Source organism: Haemorhous mexicanus, chromosome 21 (genome assembly GCF_027477595.1).
Source record: "Haemorhous mexicanus isolate bHaeMex1 chromosome 21, bHaeMex1.pri, whole genome shotgun sequence".
Classification (NCBI taxonomy): Eukaryota; Metazoa; Chordata; class Aves; order Passeriformes; family Fringillidae; genus Haemorhous; species Haemorhous mexicanus.
In genome coordinates this window covers 6,118,956-6,134,035 of record NC_082361.1, presented here as the reverse complement: position 1 = coordinate 6,134,035, position 15,080 = coordinate 6,118,956, and the positions used below count along the sequence as shown (strand labels likewise).

The window sequence follows — 15,080 nt, the reverse complement described above, 5'->3', positions numbered from 1 at the left end:
AATCCTAAAGCAGATTTCTCTTAATCTGCTCCTCACAGCAGGACAGTGTGTGGTCTCCTAAGGATAATGTCATCAGAAATACTGGGAGTCTCTATGAAAGGCTGAATATCAACCAGAGCCATGATTTTGTAACCTACATTATAAAGCTGCACCTGAAATCCTGCTGTAAAGTGCCTTTCCTTGCCCTGTTCTCCTGGCCAAGGTGCCTGCCAATGTTTCTAGAATTTTATCCTCTCACTGCTGGGTTCTGGCTCAGGTGATACAGGGGAGCTTTTCAAATCCCAAAGCACATTTCTCTTTTCCACTGTGCCATCCATTCATCCACTCCTGTAAATCCAAGATAAGGGGAGCACACCTGCACCCCAGGCCCTTTGCTGCTCCTTGCCAGAGGGAAGGAATTGCTGCCTCTGCCACATGGACCCAATGATCTCCAGCATCACCAACTGCAGGAATTTATAAATGCCAGGCATTTGCAAAGTGGTGTTATCTAAGCAAACCTGAAAATATTTGCCTTTCCAAGCCCAGCTGAGTTGTTGTTCATGGAGAAGTGGAGGGTATTGTTCTGCTTCCAGGGATCTTTCTGGTTGGCTGAGAAAGCCTTAGAAGTGTTTGAGGAAAAGCTCTTTCCAGATCCATGGCCAGGGATGTCTCCCTTTGGCTTCACTCAAGGCATCTGCTTGCTTTTTTGTTTGGCCAGGCTGTGATAGCAAAATATCAATATTTGGATAACTGTGTAAGGAAGGAGCTTTGGGTTTCTGGAAAGGAGCTACTGCCTGCTGCTTCATGCTGCTGTTGAGAGGCTGGTCACTGTCTGCCTGAGCTCTGAGTAGGTGTTTAACAGCAGGAAATGCAGCACTGCTCTGCAGAAACACCTTGCTGAGTAGCCAGTTCTGCAGGAGCACTGTCTGCTTTAGCAGCAGGATGTATCCCTGCTGCCTCACCTGGCCTGGCAAAGGCTGAGCTGGGTTCCCCTGCCTTTGTGAGCTGTCACCTCCAGCCACTGTGGGAGCCCCTTGTTTAGCCTGGGGGTTCTGATAGTGCTGCTTGGAGTGGCTCAGCACAGGGAAATGCTGAAATGCTGTCCTGGCCTGCTCTGAGGGTCCCAGGGGAGCCCAGGGGCTGTGCTCAGCCCTGCCTGCATGGCCAAGGCCAAGCTGCCAGGCCTGCAGGGGAAGGCACCTTGAGGTCCTTTCAGGAGTCTTGAGGCTCTTGGCTTTGGGATGCTCCCTGGAGAGCTGCCAGGACCTCACTCACTCCTCTCTAACCAGTGTTGTCAGTAAAAGAGAGTTTTAAAAATTTAACTAATTGACTAAATGTAGCTGTTCCTGTCAGGGTGGATTAGGGGAAGCCTTTATCCCAGGTTTCAGCCCAGGAAGATGAAGCTTGCCACATGCATTTGAGAATAGAGGGTCACTTTCTCCTTCTTCAGGTCAGATGCCAATGGGATGTGCCGTGATGGGATTAGGCAGGTGACAGCTGTGAAGGGAGATTGCCCTGGCAGATCCTGCCATGCTGGTGACAGGGCTCTGCTGGAAGAGATGAGGATACTGTGAACAACTCCCCAGGCAGCCCTGGTGAGAGCCACAGCCACCACTGAGGGCACCCAACAGCCTGCACCAGGCTCAGAGCAGCCCCTGCACTGGCAAAGGGGCTGGACAGGGCAGGACAGGCTACAGAAGATGGGTCTGGAGGGCCCAGACTCATTCCAGTTTCATTTCCAACTCTGACCTGGATCATCACTGTAATTTCCATGTCCCACTTGCTTCTGATCCCTGTTCCCTCTTCCAGGCCTGAGCTAAGGAATCCTTGCCCTCTGCACATCCTCCCCCTGCTTCACTAGCAGCTCACCACATCCTCTGAGACAGTAAAGATGTAATTGCACAAAATATCCAAGTGGCTGCTCAAAGAAAAGGGGAACAGTTTGCTTCCCAGGGAGGATGAGCATTTGGCTGTTGAGGGTGCTTTGCCAGAGTGCCAACACCATACCCATGCTGCCACCTCCCTTCCCAGTGCAGGTCTGGGTGTTTGCTGGGTGTCCCAGCCACCCCGGGCAGCCCCCAAGATGCCCCCAGGCCCTGCTCTTCCACCACCCCAAGGAACAGGGCTGTCTGCCTCCAGCTGTCAGTAGCCCAGCTTTTAAGTGACCTTCTGGTCTTTGTCATTGTGCTTTGAGGTTTATAGGGACATGGATTAATGAAACTTTTGGTCTTTACTGCTCTCTGCATGAGCCACAGCATTTGGGGTGTCGGGCTGGTGAGAGGTGCTGTGACATTTGTGCAGCACAGCCCCAGCTGTGAAACACCCCTTTGGTTGTGGGGATCCCATCTGGGGCACAGCCCTCTGTCTGTCTGTCTGTCTGTCTGTCTGTCTGTCTGTCTGTCTGTCTGTCTGTCTATCTGTCTGTCCTGGAGGCCAGGCTGAGCATTCTTCAGAGTTGTGCCCTACTGGCAGTGCAAGACAGGCTCTTGGTTATTCAGTCCCTGCTCCTCTGAGCAGCACAGGGCTTTGCCAAGCTCAGTAGGAGTTTTTGCATTATTTTATATTGACAATGTTTGTCTGCTGTAATAATTTGGCTGGGGTTCCTATACATTTCTGCTGTACACTGCTTTTCTTTGTGAGTCTCTCTCTTTGCCTGTCATCCTGGAGTTGCTTTTCTAACACACTGGCTCCCCAGCCCTGTTATTACTTTTGGCACTGGGTTTGCATCCTGATTAAGCACATTGGCTCCTGTTTTCCCTTTCTGCATTGGCCAGCTCTCAGAATTCCTCTTACCACTACGTTCTAGCACTGCTCTGTGCTTTTATTTATTATTTATACTGCAGCAGTGCCTAAGAGTCCTAGCAGAGCTCCTGAACTGATTTTGAACATGATGTCTGTTAGTAGAGTCTCTTCATACGCCCTTTTTTAACTTATTTTCTTTCACTGTGGCTCTTTATTCTCTGTCCATGTGACACACTGGTCTCTGGGGGTTAAATGGTGCAGAGGGTTGTGTGCTGAACTTTCCTGAAAGATAGATGGCCTTTAAAGTCCCTTTCAACCCAAACCATTTTTTCTGTGATTCTCTGATCATATCCTTACCCTCTTACCAGGGCTCTCCTCACGTGGAACCCTCTAAAAGAACAAGGATTCCCCTTCCTCAGTGATGCCCAAGCTGTACCATGAACTGTTTAATTTTAGCTACTCACACCTGCTCATTTGCAGCAGGGTGTGTGTCCCACACACCTCCCGAGGCCCCTGTGCCCACCTCACACTCACACACCCAGGAGCACAGGCCAGACATGGCACCAGACCCTTCCCACCTCCATATCCACGAGCACCTGGCTGGTCCTTAACAGCAGTCAGATCTTTAAATATCACTCAGCTGTAGCTGAGGGCTTGGAGTTCAGCTGCCAGCAAATGCACCTTTCTCTTTGGGAGGAATTTGGGAGGAATTTTCACACCCAGTGTGAAGGTACTGCACAGTGGGGGTTGTGCACCTCTATAGCACCACTGGGACCATGTCACAGTGTGGTGTGGCAAGGGTTAAGGGAAATGGTGTTGGAAAAGCAAGGTTTCTAGGAAGGAGAAGGTTTGCTATCAAGGCTGGAACTGCAAGTTTGTCTGTGCCCTGCAAAACTGTTGTCATGTAACCATTGTCTGAAAATAAGGCTGTTCCTGGCCTGCTTTTCTCCTCTGGCTTGGGTTAGTAGTTGGTAGTTGGTTTAACAGGAATAAAAAGTGCTGTGTGCTGGTAACAGTGGGAAATGAGGCAACAACACACAGAAAGAATCCTTTTAGTCCTGGGCTCTGAGCTGCTGTGCTCAACCCAAGCAGGTATAACTTGGCTAAGCCAGGATTGATCTCATGGACTGTCCTGGTGGCCAAGGCTAAAGTGACAGCTGGATTTTCCAGTGAGCCATATCCTCTGTGTTCTTATTTTTGCCTCTCTTTTGCCTCCTTCCAGGGTGCCAGAGGGCCTGATGGCCCCGTGGGCGAGCCAGGGGCGCGAGGTGTCAAGGTGAGTGCCAAGGCTGCTCTCAGCTCTGCTGTGAAATGCTCTGGGCACGATCAAGGTCACATCCTCCTCCAGGAACAGGGATGCTCAATTGCTCCATGAGGATCAACCAGCAGGGATGAGTCTGTCTGGCCAGATGAACCAGGGATGACCCTGGTGTTTTTAACCCGAGTAAAAATCATCCAGCATTGCTATCAGGGCCCTTGCCCACACTCCCAGCTGGTTGGGTGTTCCTTGGGGCACTATCCCAGGTATTTGGCCTCTCAAAAGCTGCAGGGAACTGGAAGGGAAATTTGATGCATAAAAATGCAAGAGCAGATGGGCTGGGGCAGAAGAGCATCACCAACAGCTTGTGCTCCTGCTGGATGTGTCTTTGTCTCTTTGTTTCGCAGGGCCGAGCAGGGGAGCCAGGCAGGGTGGGCCCAGATGGGCTGCAGGTATGTCCTCTGTGAGAGCCACAGCTGCCAGCCCTGGGGACAGCCACATGTCCTCAGAGCACCACAGGTGAGTCAGCACATCCCCAGGTGATAATTGCTGTAACTGTGTGTTCACAGGGCAAGATGGGGGAGACTGGGGAGACTGGAGCACGTGGCTTCCCAGTAAGTGTCCATCCCTTCTGCTTCCTTTCATAACCTCAGGTCCTTAAGTTTTGAGTCCTGGTCCAGGTGGAAGAATCTGGAGCCTATCTCATACATGCAGGGCCACCTCTCCCCTCCTGTCACTGGAGCACTTTGGGGGTGCACATTTCTGCCATGAGATGTGAAGGATTGCTGCTGGATTGGAGCTGACCCTGGTGTTTTTAATTTTTCTAGGGTATCCAAGGACCTTCTGGACCTCCAGGAGCAAAAGGGGCTCCAGGAGACCCGGCAAGTCCCTTATCACTCTCTCTCCATCTGTCTTTCCTTGCACACAGACACTTCATTTCTTTCTCTGTCTCTTCCCCACCACTTATCCCATTCCCAGCTTCTCTGTCCTTGCCAACTCCAGTGTGGTCAGAGACGTGAAAGACTTGGCTAGAGTCCTAGGAGCCAGAAGGAAAGACAAGGTCAGACCCTGGAAAGCCAAAGGGAGCCATGGATCTACCAGGGAGAGTGTAGGATACAGCCTGGGGTGGATTTTGGAAGGGAAGGTTGGAAAGAAGGGCAAGGTTGGGTCTGGGACAGGGTCAGACGGAACAGGAGGAGCTGGAGTGTAGGTGGAGGGAAGCAGGAGCAGGAGGGAGGCTGATGGTGTCAGAACTGAGCCCACAGCTTTGGGGGAGTCACTGGGGAATGACAGACCTCGAGGAGGGCCAGCAGTGCTGGACTCTGAAGGGAGAGAGTAAAACAGACACTTGCAGATTAGCCACTGCAGTTACTTCAGATGGCAGCCAGGAAGAGGAAGGTCTTCTGAGCTCTTTGCCTGTTAAGGTGCCTCAGAACACCCACTGCTGGCCTCTCCATCCCCCTGGCCAAATCTTGCACAGTGAGAACTCCTCTGAGATGTGGGAGGGAACTGGAGTTTTATCTTACAGACCATAGAAGTGATGGCCCTTCAGAAATGAAAGCATTTGTGTGAAAAGAGCCTTGTGTCTCTGTTTTGCAGGGTCCCCAAGGACCACAGGGGCCACCTGGGCCTTTGGGAGAAATGGGGCATAAGGTAGGTCTGAGCTTTGCTGCTGTTTGCTTTCCCCTTCCATCAGGAGTGCAGGACTGAGGGAGGAGTGACCCTCCACACCTTGCAGTGTGGAATGAGCAGGAAGGATTTCCCTGAAGTCTGACACTCAGCTTCCAAAAGAAACAGTGAAAGTCAGGAATTTGAGCACCCTTCCCACCACAGGCCACAGACACCCAGCTGCTGGAAGAGCAGACCCATCTTCTCAAGAGAAGATACATTTCAAAGGTGACCACAGCAGGGACCAACTTTTTGCACCAAGTGCAGAGTCAGGGAGCCAATACAAGCCCAATTCAGGCTGAGTACCAGTCCTTCCCTCTCCCTGGTGCTGTTGCTGACACACAGAGCTTTGCCAGCCTGCCCAGATGGCCAAGGCAGCCCCAGCAGGAAGCTCAGAGACGCCCTTGCTGCTGACAGTGCTGCTGGGCTCTGGTTGCCATGAAGCAGTGACACAAACACACCAAAACCAACCAGCAGCTGCCAAACACTGCCCCAGAGGAGTGCAGGGGATGCCTCCATGGTTTGCCCCAACTCCTCTGCACTTTTGGCTTTATTTCACTCCTCTTAAAATAATGCAGTCTTGGCTCTTTCTATCATGTGTGCCAGTGCCCCTTGCACAGCTCCTTTCTGTGGGTCCTGAGCTGTAGCATAGACGTGGAGGTGGCTTTGAGTGCAGTCTATGCAAAGTGTGTGAGTCATGAAAGTTTCCATTCTCATGGCTGCTGGACTGGATGGAGTGAGCTCTCAGCATGGTAAACCACACTGGGGAGCTGGAAAGCTGCTACTGAGCCACTCTGGATGCTGCCAACCAAGAAAGTACAGACCTTCATTCAAATCTGTAACTCTTCCAGGAGCCTTTCTCTGCACTGGCACCTCTGGAGAAACCAAAGCAGGATTTTTGCTTTCATTGGAGCTTGAATTTTCTCATTGCGTGACACGAGCGTTTGTTCACAAACCCCACACACACCCTGCTCCCTCCTCTGCTTGAATCCACTTCAGCAAGCCAGGAACTGGCTTTATTCCCTGGGTAGCTCCCTTGACTATGTGCTCTTTTTTCCTTTATTCCCAACTGTAAAGAGAAGGGAGATTGTTGTCTGGAATGCAAATATCATAAGTAAATAAACCACTCAAATCCTTTAAAGAGAAGCTTTACTGTCCCATCTTTGGGCTGGTTTTACAGACTCTCATTCCCCACGCTTCTCAGAGGTAGGAGCAAATGCTCAACGATGAAAGCTCCCAATAGATCTTGGGACTAAAGATAGAGAATGACTGTGACCCCACTGTCAGGGGCTGCACATGGAGCTGGACTGAGTGAGAACAGTTTGCAAGGTCGTTCTCACATCTTCCTTCTTTCTATCTTAATTCCTATCTTTTTCCAGGTCAAGCACTCATTTTTTGGCTCTTTGAGGGATGCCAAACCTCTCTCCCAGAGTCTGTGCTCACACAAGAGGGAGAAACTTTCTCTCAGCCAGTCCAGCCTGGGCTGTGGATTTCTGGTCTGAGCCCAGGTGTTGGCCTTTGGATATTTTCTGGCCCTGTACAGCCAGAGACAGCTGGCTGATGGATGTCAAGGCTAATCTGGCCAATCTTTGTGCTGGAAGGCTCAGTGTCACCTTGCTGCCCTCAGCTCCCTTTAGCAGCAGCACCATGGTGCCCCTGCCTCTCTGGGAATGTGGGCAAAGGCTCAGCTGGAAGATGTGGGGCAGCTTGCCCCCCTGTTGGTGCAGAGGAAGTGCTCACACAGGTGGAAATGGAGGGCAGGGCTGCAGGGAGCAAGAGCAAGAGCACAGCCAAACATTTCTGTTACCCCTTGTAGCAGCCCAGCCTGCTGGACCCTTGCAAAGAGCTTCCAAGTCCAATTCTGGACCTTTTCCCTTCCATCCCAGCTGGTTCCAGTGCTGCTCCCTGCTGGGGTTACTAACCTTAGAGGGCAGAGGGATTGCAGGGAGCAGAGAAAGGTGCTTGGCAGAGGAGGCTGGGGAGAGGGGAGGTGTGAGAGCTGATCAGAGCCCTCCCAGGCACCAGGGGCCTCTTTGATGCTGTGGACCCCGAGCCAGCTCCAGGGAGGTAATTGCATTGCAACCAGGGCTTGGCTGTCCCAGGAGAGCTCTGCTAAAGGAGTTATGTCTTTGATCTTGCTTTCTGCTTTGTTACAATGGGTTTTTTCATTATCTTGTTGGGGTTTTTTTGTTCCCAGGGACCGCCAGGCTCAATGGGACAACCTGGTCCTGCAGGTGAACCTGGCATGAAGGTAAGGAAAGCCCTGAGTGCTGTTGCTCTGTCAGACTGGGGAGATAAATGGCAACTTGTGTTCCTGAAGGGCTGAGTGACATCGCAGGTTTACCCTCCAGCAGCCAAAGCAGATAGTGCATTCAATAAAAGATAAAGTTTAAAAAACCTAAAAGTGGGATAATTTTAGCCATTTTTACAAATCCCTGAGCCCCATCCAGAGGGAGAGGCTGCCAGTGCTGGGGAGAAGCCCCATCCCAGGGATCTTGTGCCTCAAGAGCTGTGAAGGGCCTTGGAAATGAAGCTCAGCTCTTTGCAGATCCAAAATCTCAATGGAGAGAGGAGTCCTTGAGACTCAGAGGTCCAGACAGCTTCTAATTCAAAACCAGAAGAGTCTTAGGAAGGTCTCAGACTTAAAAATACCCTCAAACAAGGTCCTGCCACAGTTTCCAAGGCTCAGCTCTCTGGGGACTGAGCTCCTCGGATGGTTAAGGGGGAAGGGTGCCCTGCTGCAGACCATGAATGCACCTTCTTGTCCACATAAAAGCCATCTCTTTGTTTGAGTAAAATCCCAGTGCTGGGCAGCTCAGAGGGGGTTTTATTTCATCTTAACCCACTTGGTCTGAACATTTGCTCTTGTGAGCAGAGCTTTTGAACAAACTCTATGTGGGGATTAAAAGCAATTTCCTCTGTGCTGCTCTTCCCTCCCACCCCCCCACCCCATCCTTTGCCATGTTTTCCTTGGCAAATCTTCTGACACTTCCCTGGAGCTACCGTGCCTTTGGCATCCTGACACTGCAGGAGTGTTTCAGCTCCAGTGCTGCTGGCTGGCCCTCCTTGGAGCAGGACATGATGATTTGCACAGACACCCCCTGACCTGCTGGCCTTGCTGGGAAGGTGTGGAGGGAGAGTCCTGAGAGTCCTTGGAGAGTCCCTCTCCAAGCTGGAAGGAGCTGGCCCAAGACTGGTCTGTGCAGAGCAGTTTGCTGGGGGATGAGGCTTATGGATATCTCAAACCTTTTTCCCTTGAATGTATGGATATTATGGTTATGGAATTTATGGTTTATGGATATCTCAAACATTCCCCTGAATGCTCTGCATTTCCTGAGCTCTCTTCCATGCAGAGCAGGTTGCTTGGATGGGCACACATGGGAGAGAGCTGCCCTATGGCCCTCCTACCCCGTGTGCCACGTTGGCAAGGTCCATTTGTTTGCCAGCTCCTTCTGTCCACTCATTTAACTGCTATCAAAGATTCAGGTTCTTGTAGAACTGGGCTGAAAAGAGCTGTTGGAGTTTTTTCTCCCTCACTCTGGTCATGTCTGCCACCACAGCACATTGCACCCACCCTGCTGCTTGTGTGTGAAGGGCCATGCCAGAAAATGCAGCTTCAGGCAGCCCAGACCCTCTGGGACCCCTGTCCTGTCCATCTTTGCAACAGAGCCTGTGAGATGTGTCCTTCTTTGCTGCCCCCGTGCTGGGCCTTTGAACCCCCTTTGAAAACTCAGCTGAAGGTGTTTGTGTGGCAGAAGGAGAGAAAGAGACAAAATGAGGAGTGCAGTGGGAGCTACTCCACGCTCCCTCAGTGTCAGTAAACAGCTTGTGTCCCTGTCTGTGCTTCCTTCCTTTTAGGGTGATCCTGGCCAGCTAGGGATCCCTGGAGAGCAAGGTCTCGTTGGCCAAAGAGTGAGTATGGCCACCTTCTGTGCCTCATCATTTCCCCAGGGGTCCTGTCCTTGCTGTCCCACTGCCTGCACAGGCTGACCCTGTTCTCTGCATCCCTGCCCCTGTTCCTTCTGCAGGGGGGAAGCACCTTCCCCACAGAGCCCACCAGCCCGAGCCCCCCAGTGTCTCTGAGCCCCTCAGATGCCCCAGGGAGTGTGAAAGGGGCAGTGTGGGAGCACGGGGGGAACAGACCCCTCCTGTTTGCCAGGGAGGAGCTGGAGCAGAGGCAGCTCAGCAGGGAAACACTGCACGCACTGTGTGGGCATGGGAGGGGGATGAATGCATGGATTGAGGCTGGCAGGGGCTCTGTCCCCTCCCAGGACTGAGGTCAGTTGTTGGAGCAGGAGGAGGAAGGCCCAGGTTAAAAGAATTCAGCCTGAGCTCCCTTTCCCACAGGGAAGGAGAGCTTCCCACAGCGGGTCCGTGGAGGAGAAACCGTGGCTCAGAATAGAGCAGGAGGCTGAATTCCTGCTCCTGCTCCTTGTTCAGCTTTAGGGCATGAGAGAGGACGTGTGTTAGAGTGCAGGGCTGGGCTCCCATCACTGCAGGCTGGCTGGGAAAAGCACAATTAGGCACAGCCTTATGGTGTTTGTTCTGTGCACAGGGAGAGCCCGGGCTGGAAGGGGACAGCGGGCAGCTGGGGCCAGATGGGATCAAGGTAAGCCTCACTGCAGGGAGTTCCAGCTCCCACACACACCTCTGTGCACTCAGCTCCCTGTGATTCCCAGAGCCAGCGTGAGGCTGAGGGGGTTATTGGGTCCTCTGTGGAATAAACCTTTGCCCTGCAATCTCTAAGGACTTTTTTCTGCAAGCACGCATAACAAACCCCTCCTGTTTCACTCCTCTGCCCACATTTTTTGGCATCTGATCAGATCTCCAAAAAGGTCAAGTTCTTCAAAATCTGGCTTCCAACAATTTGTCTGTTTTATTTGAGTCTTTACAGATAAAATTTCTAGCTAATCAGGAATTCCTGGGCCTGGCAAGGGAAATCAAGGATTGTCCATCACTCTCCCCTGCACCACTGACCAGAACAATGTTAGAGAGCAAAGAAACCAGATCCCTTTCCCTTGGCAGAGCCCCAGGATCTCACTCAGGGCTTGCTCTGTCTCTCACTGCTGTGAGTTTGCTACCTTGCCTTTGGAACAGGGCTCTGATTCCTGTCCCTGCACAGCCAGCCTTTCCAAACAGGCCAACAATTTTGTTCCATGGAAGGAAAGAGCAGCCCATCCCACAACAATGCAGTTTATTGCTTCTTTCTAGTTAAACTATTTGCCATGTGTCTCTACTTCTGCTTATCTCTGAATGTTGGACCAAAAATCTCTTCCTTGAGGACAATCAAGGCTTCTGTATTCTCTTGCACTGCTGGCTGTGCCCAGGAGCTCTTGAACCAAAGCAGCTCTTTCCACCCCAGATGTGTCTCTGGACACTTCACCAGATGTGTCTGTGCTCTTTAACCAGATGGGATCTTGTTGAGCTCTCCCAACACAGGTGCAAGAGGAAAATGGTTCAGTTCAAGGCTGCTTGGCTGCACATGTTGCTCTCAGTACAAAACTGGCCTTGATCATTGTGTCAGTATAATTTTGAGTGTTATACTGAATAATACAAAATATTTACAGTATTTTATTTATTTTGATAAAGGAAAAGCAGTTATAAATTTACTTCTTACACTTCTATTATTATATTTCTGGTCTGTGTTCCAGTTGGTTGATCTTGCCAAATACTGAAATTTTATTATCTGCCAGATTTTTTCATAAATTTCAATGACTGGTTTCACCAGGGGAGCTTTAAATGGGTTTTGGGAGAATTTCTTCACTGAAAGGGTGACCAGGCATCACAACAGGCAGTGGTGGAGTCACTGTCCCTACAAGTGGCACTTGGGGACATGGTTCAGTGGTGGGCTTGTCAGTGCCAGGTTGAAGTTTGGATTAATTTGTCTTAAACATCTTTTCCAACCCAAATGATTCTTTGATTCTGTGATTCTGCAATTGTCAGAGCAGTGATTTGACAGCATACCCACTGCTCAGGCCATGGATCCTTTACAGGGCACAGTGACACAGTTTCACAGAGTGTTTATTGGAGCCCTGGGCTGATTTCTGTTTGGCAGCAGGAGCTGAGCAGCTGTTCCAGACAAACCCATCCTATTAAAAGTCCTTCAGTATCCCAAGCTCAGGGCTGCTGGATGAGACAAGGGAGACTTTCACATCTTGTCTGCCTGCCTCATTCACGTGGGAGGTTCAGGAGAAGCAAAGGGGTTCAGGTTTCTCTGTGTTATGGGGGAGTTCTTTCTCCTTCAGCCAAGAGATTTTAAAGAAAAGAAACCTGGGTTTGCTCCTTTTTTTAAATGTCAAGTGTATTATGACTCATCCTCATTCATCCCTTTTCTTGCAGGCTCTTTTCCTCTCAGACTCCTGAAATATGAATTATGTGGTGGGGTTTTCCCTCACAAGAGCTTTGCACAGTGACCCACGTGTTGCGTGGGTATGAAAACCTCCCACCCTCCTCTCTTCCACAGGGAGACAAAGGAGAGCAAGGCCCAGAAGGAGAGAAAGGAGAGAAAGGCAGTGAAGGGCTGAAGGGGAAGGAAGGAGCTCCTGGATATCCCGGCATCCCAGGTGTCCGAGTGAGTCTGTGAACCAGCCTGGGGACCCCTGGGTCCTGCTGTGAGGAGTCTGTGACCCAGGCCCCTGCTCAGGGCAGGAGCTCCCCTGAGATGTAACTTGTCCTGAACATCATGGTAAAGTGTGCTGTTCTCATGGCAAACTATGTCCAGGAGATGGTTTGGTCTTTCAGCTAGGACTCACCCTTGAGAAAGGGAATCTGATCTGCCACAGGCTTTGAGAAATGAAGGATGTGCCTCCCTCCCACACCTCTGAGGGATGTGCCTCTAATCCCACACAGTGTTAGAGGGGGAGGTCCAGAGGGCTCAGGGAGGCTGATTTTTCCCTGGTTGCCACAGCTGGCTTGAGCCTGGAGCTTGGAATTGGCCACCTTGTGCCTTCTCTGATGGTTACTTGCTTGCTTCTGGTCTTCCCTTCTAGGATTTCCCCACTAAATATAGAAAACAACTAGAAGAAATCAGCAGGATATGACTCCTGAATCCTTAATGAATATCCTGGGCATGTCTGGTTCACTTGGAGGTCTGATATTGGTGCTGTAGAAAGAAAAAGTTTGATTCTGGCTCTGAGATGAGAGGCAGCAGGACAGTGCCAGATGGAAGAAGGCTCTGCCCAGTGCCCCAGTGGGCTGCTCTGCCAGTCAGGCCTTTCTGCTTGAAATGTGGAGTTTATCAGGTTGCTGACATGGTTTATTCCTGGTGATTGTTGTCTTGGATCAGAGTTAAGAGCAGTGATGGCTTTGCAGGGCTGGTTCAGCAGAGGGGCAGCCCAGCTCAGTGGGATGCACTGCTGCCCTGTGGCACGTGCCTTAGCCCTCATGCAGCTGGGGAGCACACCAGCTCCAGCCCCCCACAGCTGTGGAGAAGGAACAAGAAGCCCAAGTGTAAAGGCAGCTCTGAAATCCCAGCCTGGGCTGGGTGTGAAGCAGCAGGGCCAGCAGGTACTGCTGAGCTCTGGGTGGATGCTCCATGGTGAAACGTTGATTTTCCTTTTGGTGCTGTTGTGGCTGGCTAAAAGGAGGGCAGGGAGAAGGGTGTGAGGGGATGGAAGCAGCAAAAGAGATGGATTTATGTTATTTTTGGGCTGAGGTTGGGATTTGAGCACTGACTCAACTAGAAAGTGGAAACATTGGCTTAATACTGTGGTGCAGCACCATAAATGTGCAGAAGAAGCCTGTAGTCCTGCCCCAAATAAGGCCACCCTTGGCCACAGGCCCCTGTCCCCAACAGGGAGCCCTTTCAGGAGTGGGATCATACCACAGGCAAGGGTGGTCCCCAACAGCCCAGCTCCTTCCCAGCTGCAGGCTGGCACAGCTGGACAGTGGCCCTCCATGTGCTGTGCTTCTGGCTGCTTCACGTGTTTATATTGTATATGTTTTAAGAACCAATAAAAATACTAAAATCATGCAAAAGCCATATTAAGTTATAAAGTATAAAATACAGATTCTGTCAGACTCTGTCCCTGCTGTTTGCCAGCATGTCCCTGGGAACATGATGGTGTTTTCTGTTTTATTTAAAAAAAAAAAATCAGTCAATAGAGCCAAGATTCCTGCTCATAATCACTCCCTTTCGGTTTGGGGTTTTTTTTTTTTACTGCAAAGCGCTATATTTCCATCTACTATTTTAATACACTTCTTTGTATTTCCTTGTGCCTAAACTCAGGCAGACTTTCAGAGCTGCACAGTCTCCAGATAGTGCTGCCTGCCCTGCCAGACACTGTTACCTAATACACAGCCTGGTGTTCCTGTGCTCACTGAGGTCATTTAATATGGAAATCCTCTGACAGAAGCACAAATTATTTTCCTCTTCCCATTACTGAGAATTTCATTCTCCATTCCCATGGGGAGTAGAAATATCAGTGGGATCTTCCTTAGATTTCTGTCAAGATAAGGTTCACAGCTCAGATGGAGATAACTGCAAGCCCCTCCTTTCCAGCTGAGGGTTAGAAGCTGAAATTTCCAGCCAAGCCATCCCCTGGAGGACATGCTGCAAAAGCCACCACAAACTGCACAATGCACAGAAGTCTTTGAGGCTACTGGACCAAGATAACAAAAAATCTTGTCATGGGGAAGTCATAAAGGTTGTTCACCCAAGGGCAGATATCAAGGTGACAAATTCCTGTCCAGGATTTGTGTGGTGGCACAGAAATTGGTTGGGGAAGGTGTTGGAGGTGCTTGGATTGCAGGGAGAGGGAGCATGTTGGGTTTGTGCAGGTCCTGAGCGATTCCACACCAACCTGTTGTGAATGGTTCTGAGACCTCTGATGTGGCATGTTCTGCTGTCCAATAATCAGTTTAGATGGTGTTAAGAACTTCATCCTTGGCTATTGCATCTCCATTTGGCCTCTCCTGGCATGACACCCCCAAGTCCTTACATCTGTGCTTCACCACATTCCTGCCTGGATGCACTGATGCTTTCCTGGGCTTTTCCTCAGCTCCAGTCTTGGTTGGGAAATCCTGCTCAGCTACAAAGGGCACAGGGAAGGTGTTGCTGCTTCTGTGCCCTTAGCAGGAGAGATGCACACACAAGGATCTGTGCAGTTACCTGTGCAACAAACTCCACCTGCATTTGGGGTGTGAAGCTCATCTTCTGCTTCTGGAAATTAGTTTGAGGAAGCTGATGCCCATCTGCAGTTGTGGACACAAAAAAAGGTTCTCCTAAACCTTGGCTTGTCCCAGAGGGAGCACCCACAGGGACATGCCCTCTATGGACAGCAACAACCTCTGGAAAAACCCTTTTCATCACAGGGTCCTGCAGCCACGCCATGTCTTGAAGGTTTGTCCTTAATGCCAAGGAAATGTTTAGTCTTAATCTTCAATTTGCTTATGTCTGCAGGAATGTGACACTTCACTATCAAGTGTCCTTGTG

The 15,080-nt window shown here is 50.6% G+C and overlaps 1 protein-coding gene across 6 annotated transcripts in view; it reads left to right on the top strand.

Moving 5' to 3' along the window:
- COL27A1 (collagen type XXVII alpha 1 chain) overlaps positions 1–15,080 on the top strand; it is a 143,729-nt gene that overhangs the window by 95,081 nt on the left and 33,568 nt on the right. For all 6 annotated transcript variants that reach the window (XR_009489099.1, XM_059865557.1, XM_059865556.1 and 3 more), the window contains exons 29-37: positions 3,944–3,997; positions 4,387–4,431; positions 4,549–4,593; positions 4,807–4,860; positions 5,579–5,632; positions 7,845–7,898; positions 9,506–9,559; positions 10,203–10,256; positions 12,111–12,218. Coding sequence is in view for 5 of the 6 variants with exons in the window: in XM_059865557.1 (XP_059721540.1) it covers positions 3,944–3,997; positions 4,387–4,431; positions 4,549–4,593; positions 4,807–4,860; positions 5,579–5,632; positions 7,845–7,898; positions 9,506–9,559; positions 10,203–10,256; positions 12,111–12,218 (522 nt within the window). In the remaining variant the exon portion in view is untranslated. The remainder of the gene's footprint in view (positions 1–3,943; positions 3,998–4,386; positions 4,432–4,548; positions 4,594–4,806; positions 4,861–5,578; positions 5,633–7,844; positions 7,899–9,505; positions 9,560–10,202; positions 10,257–12,110; positions 12,219–15,080) is intronic.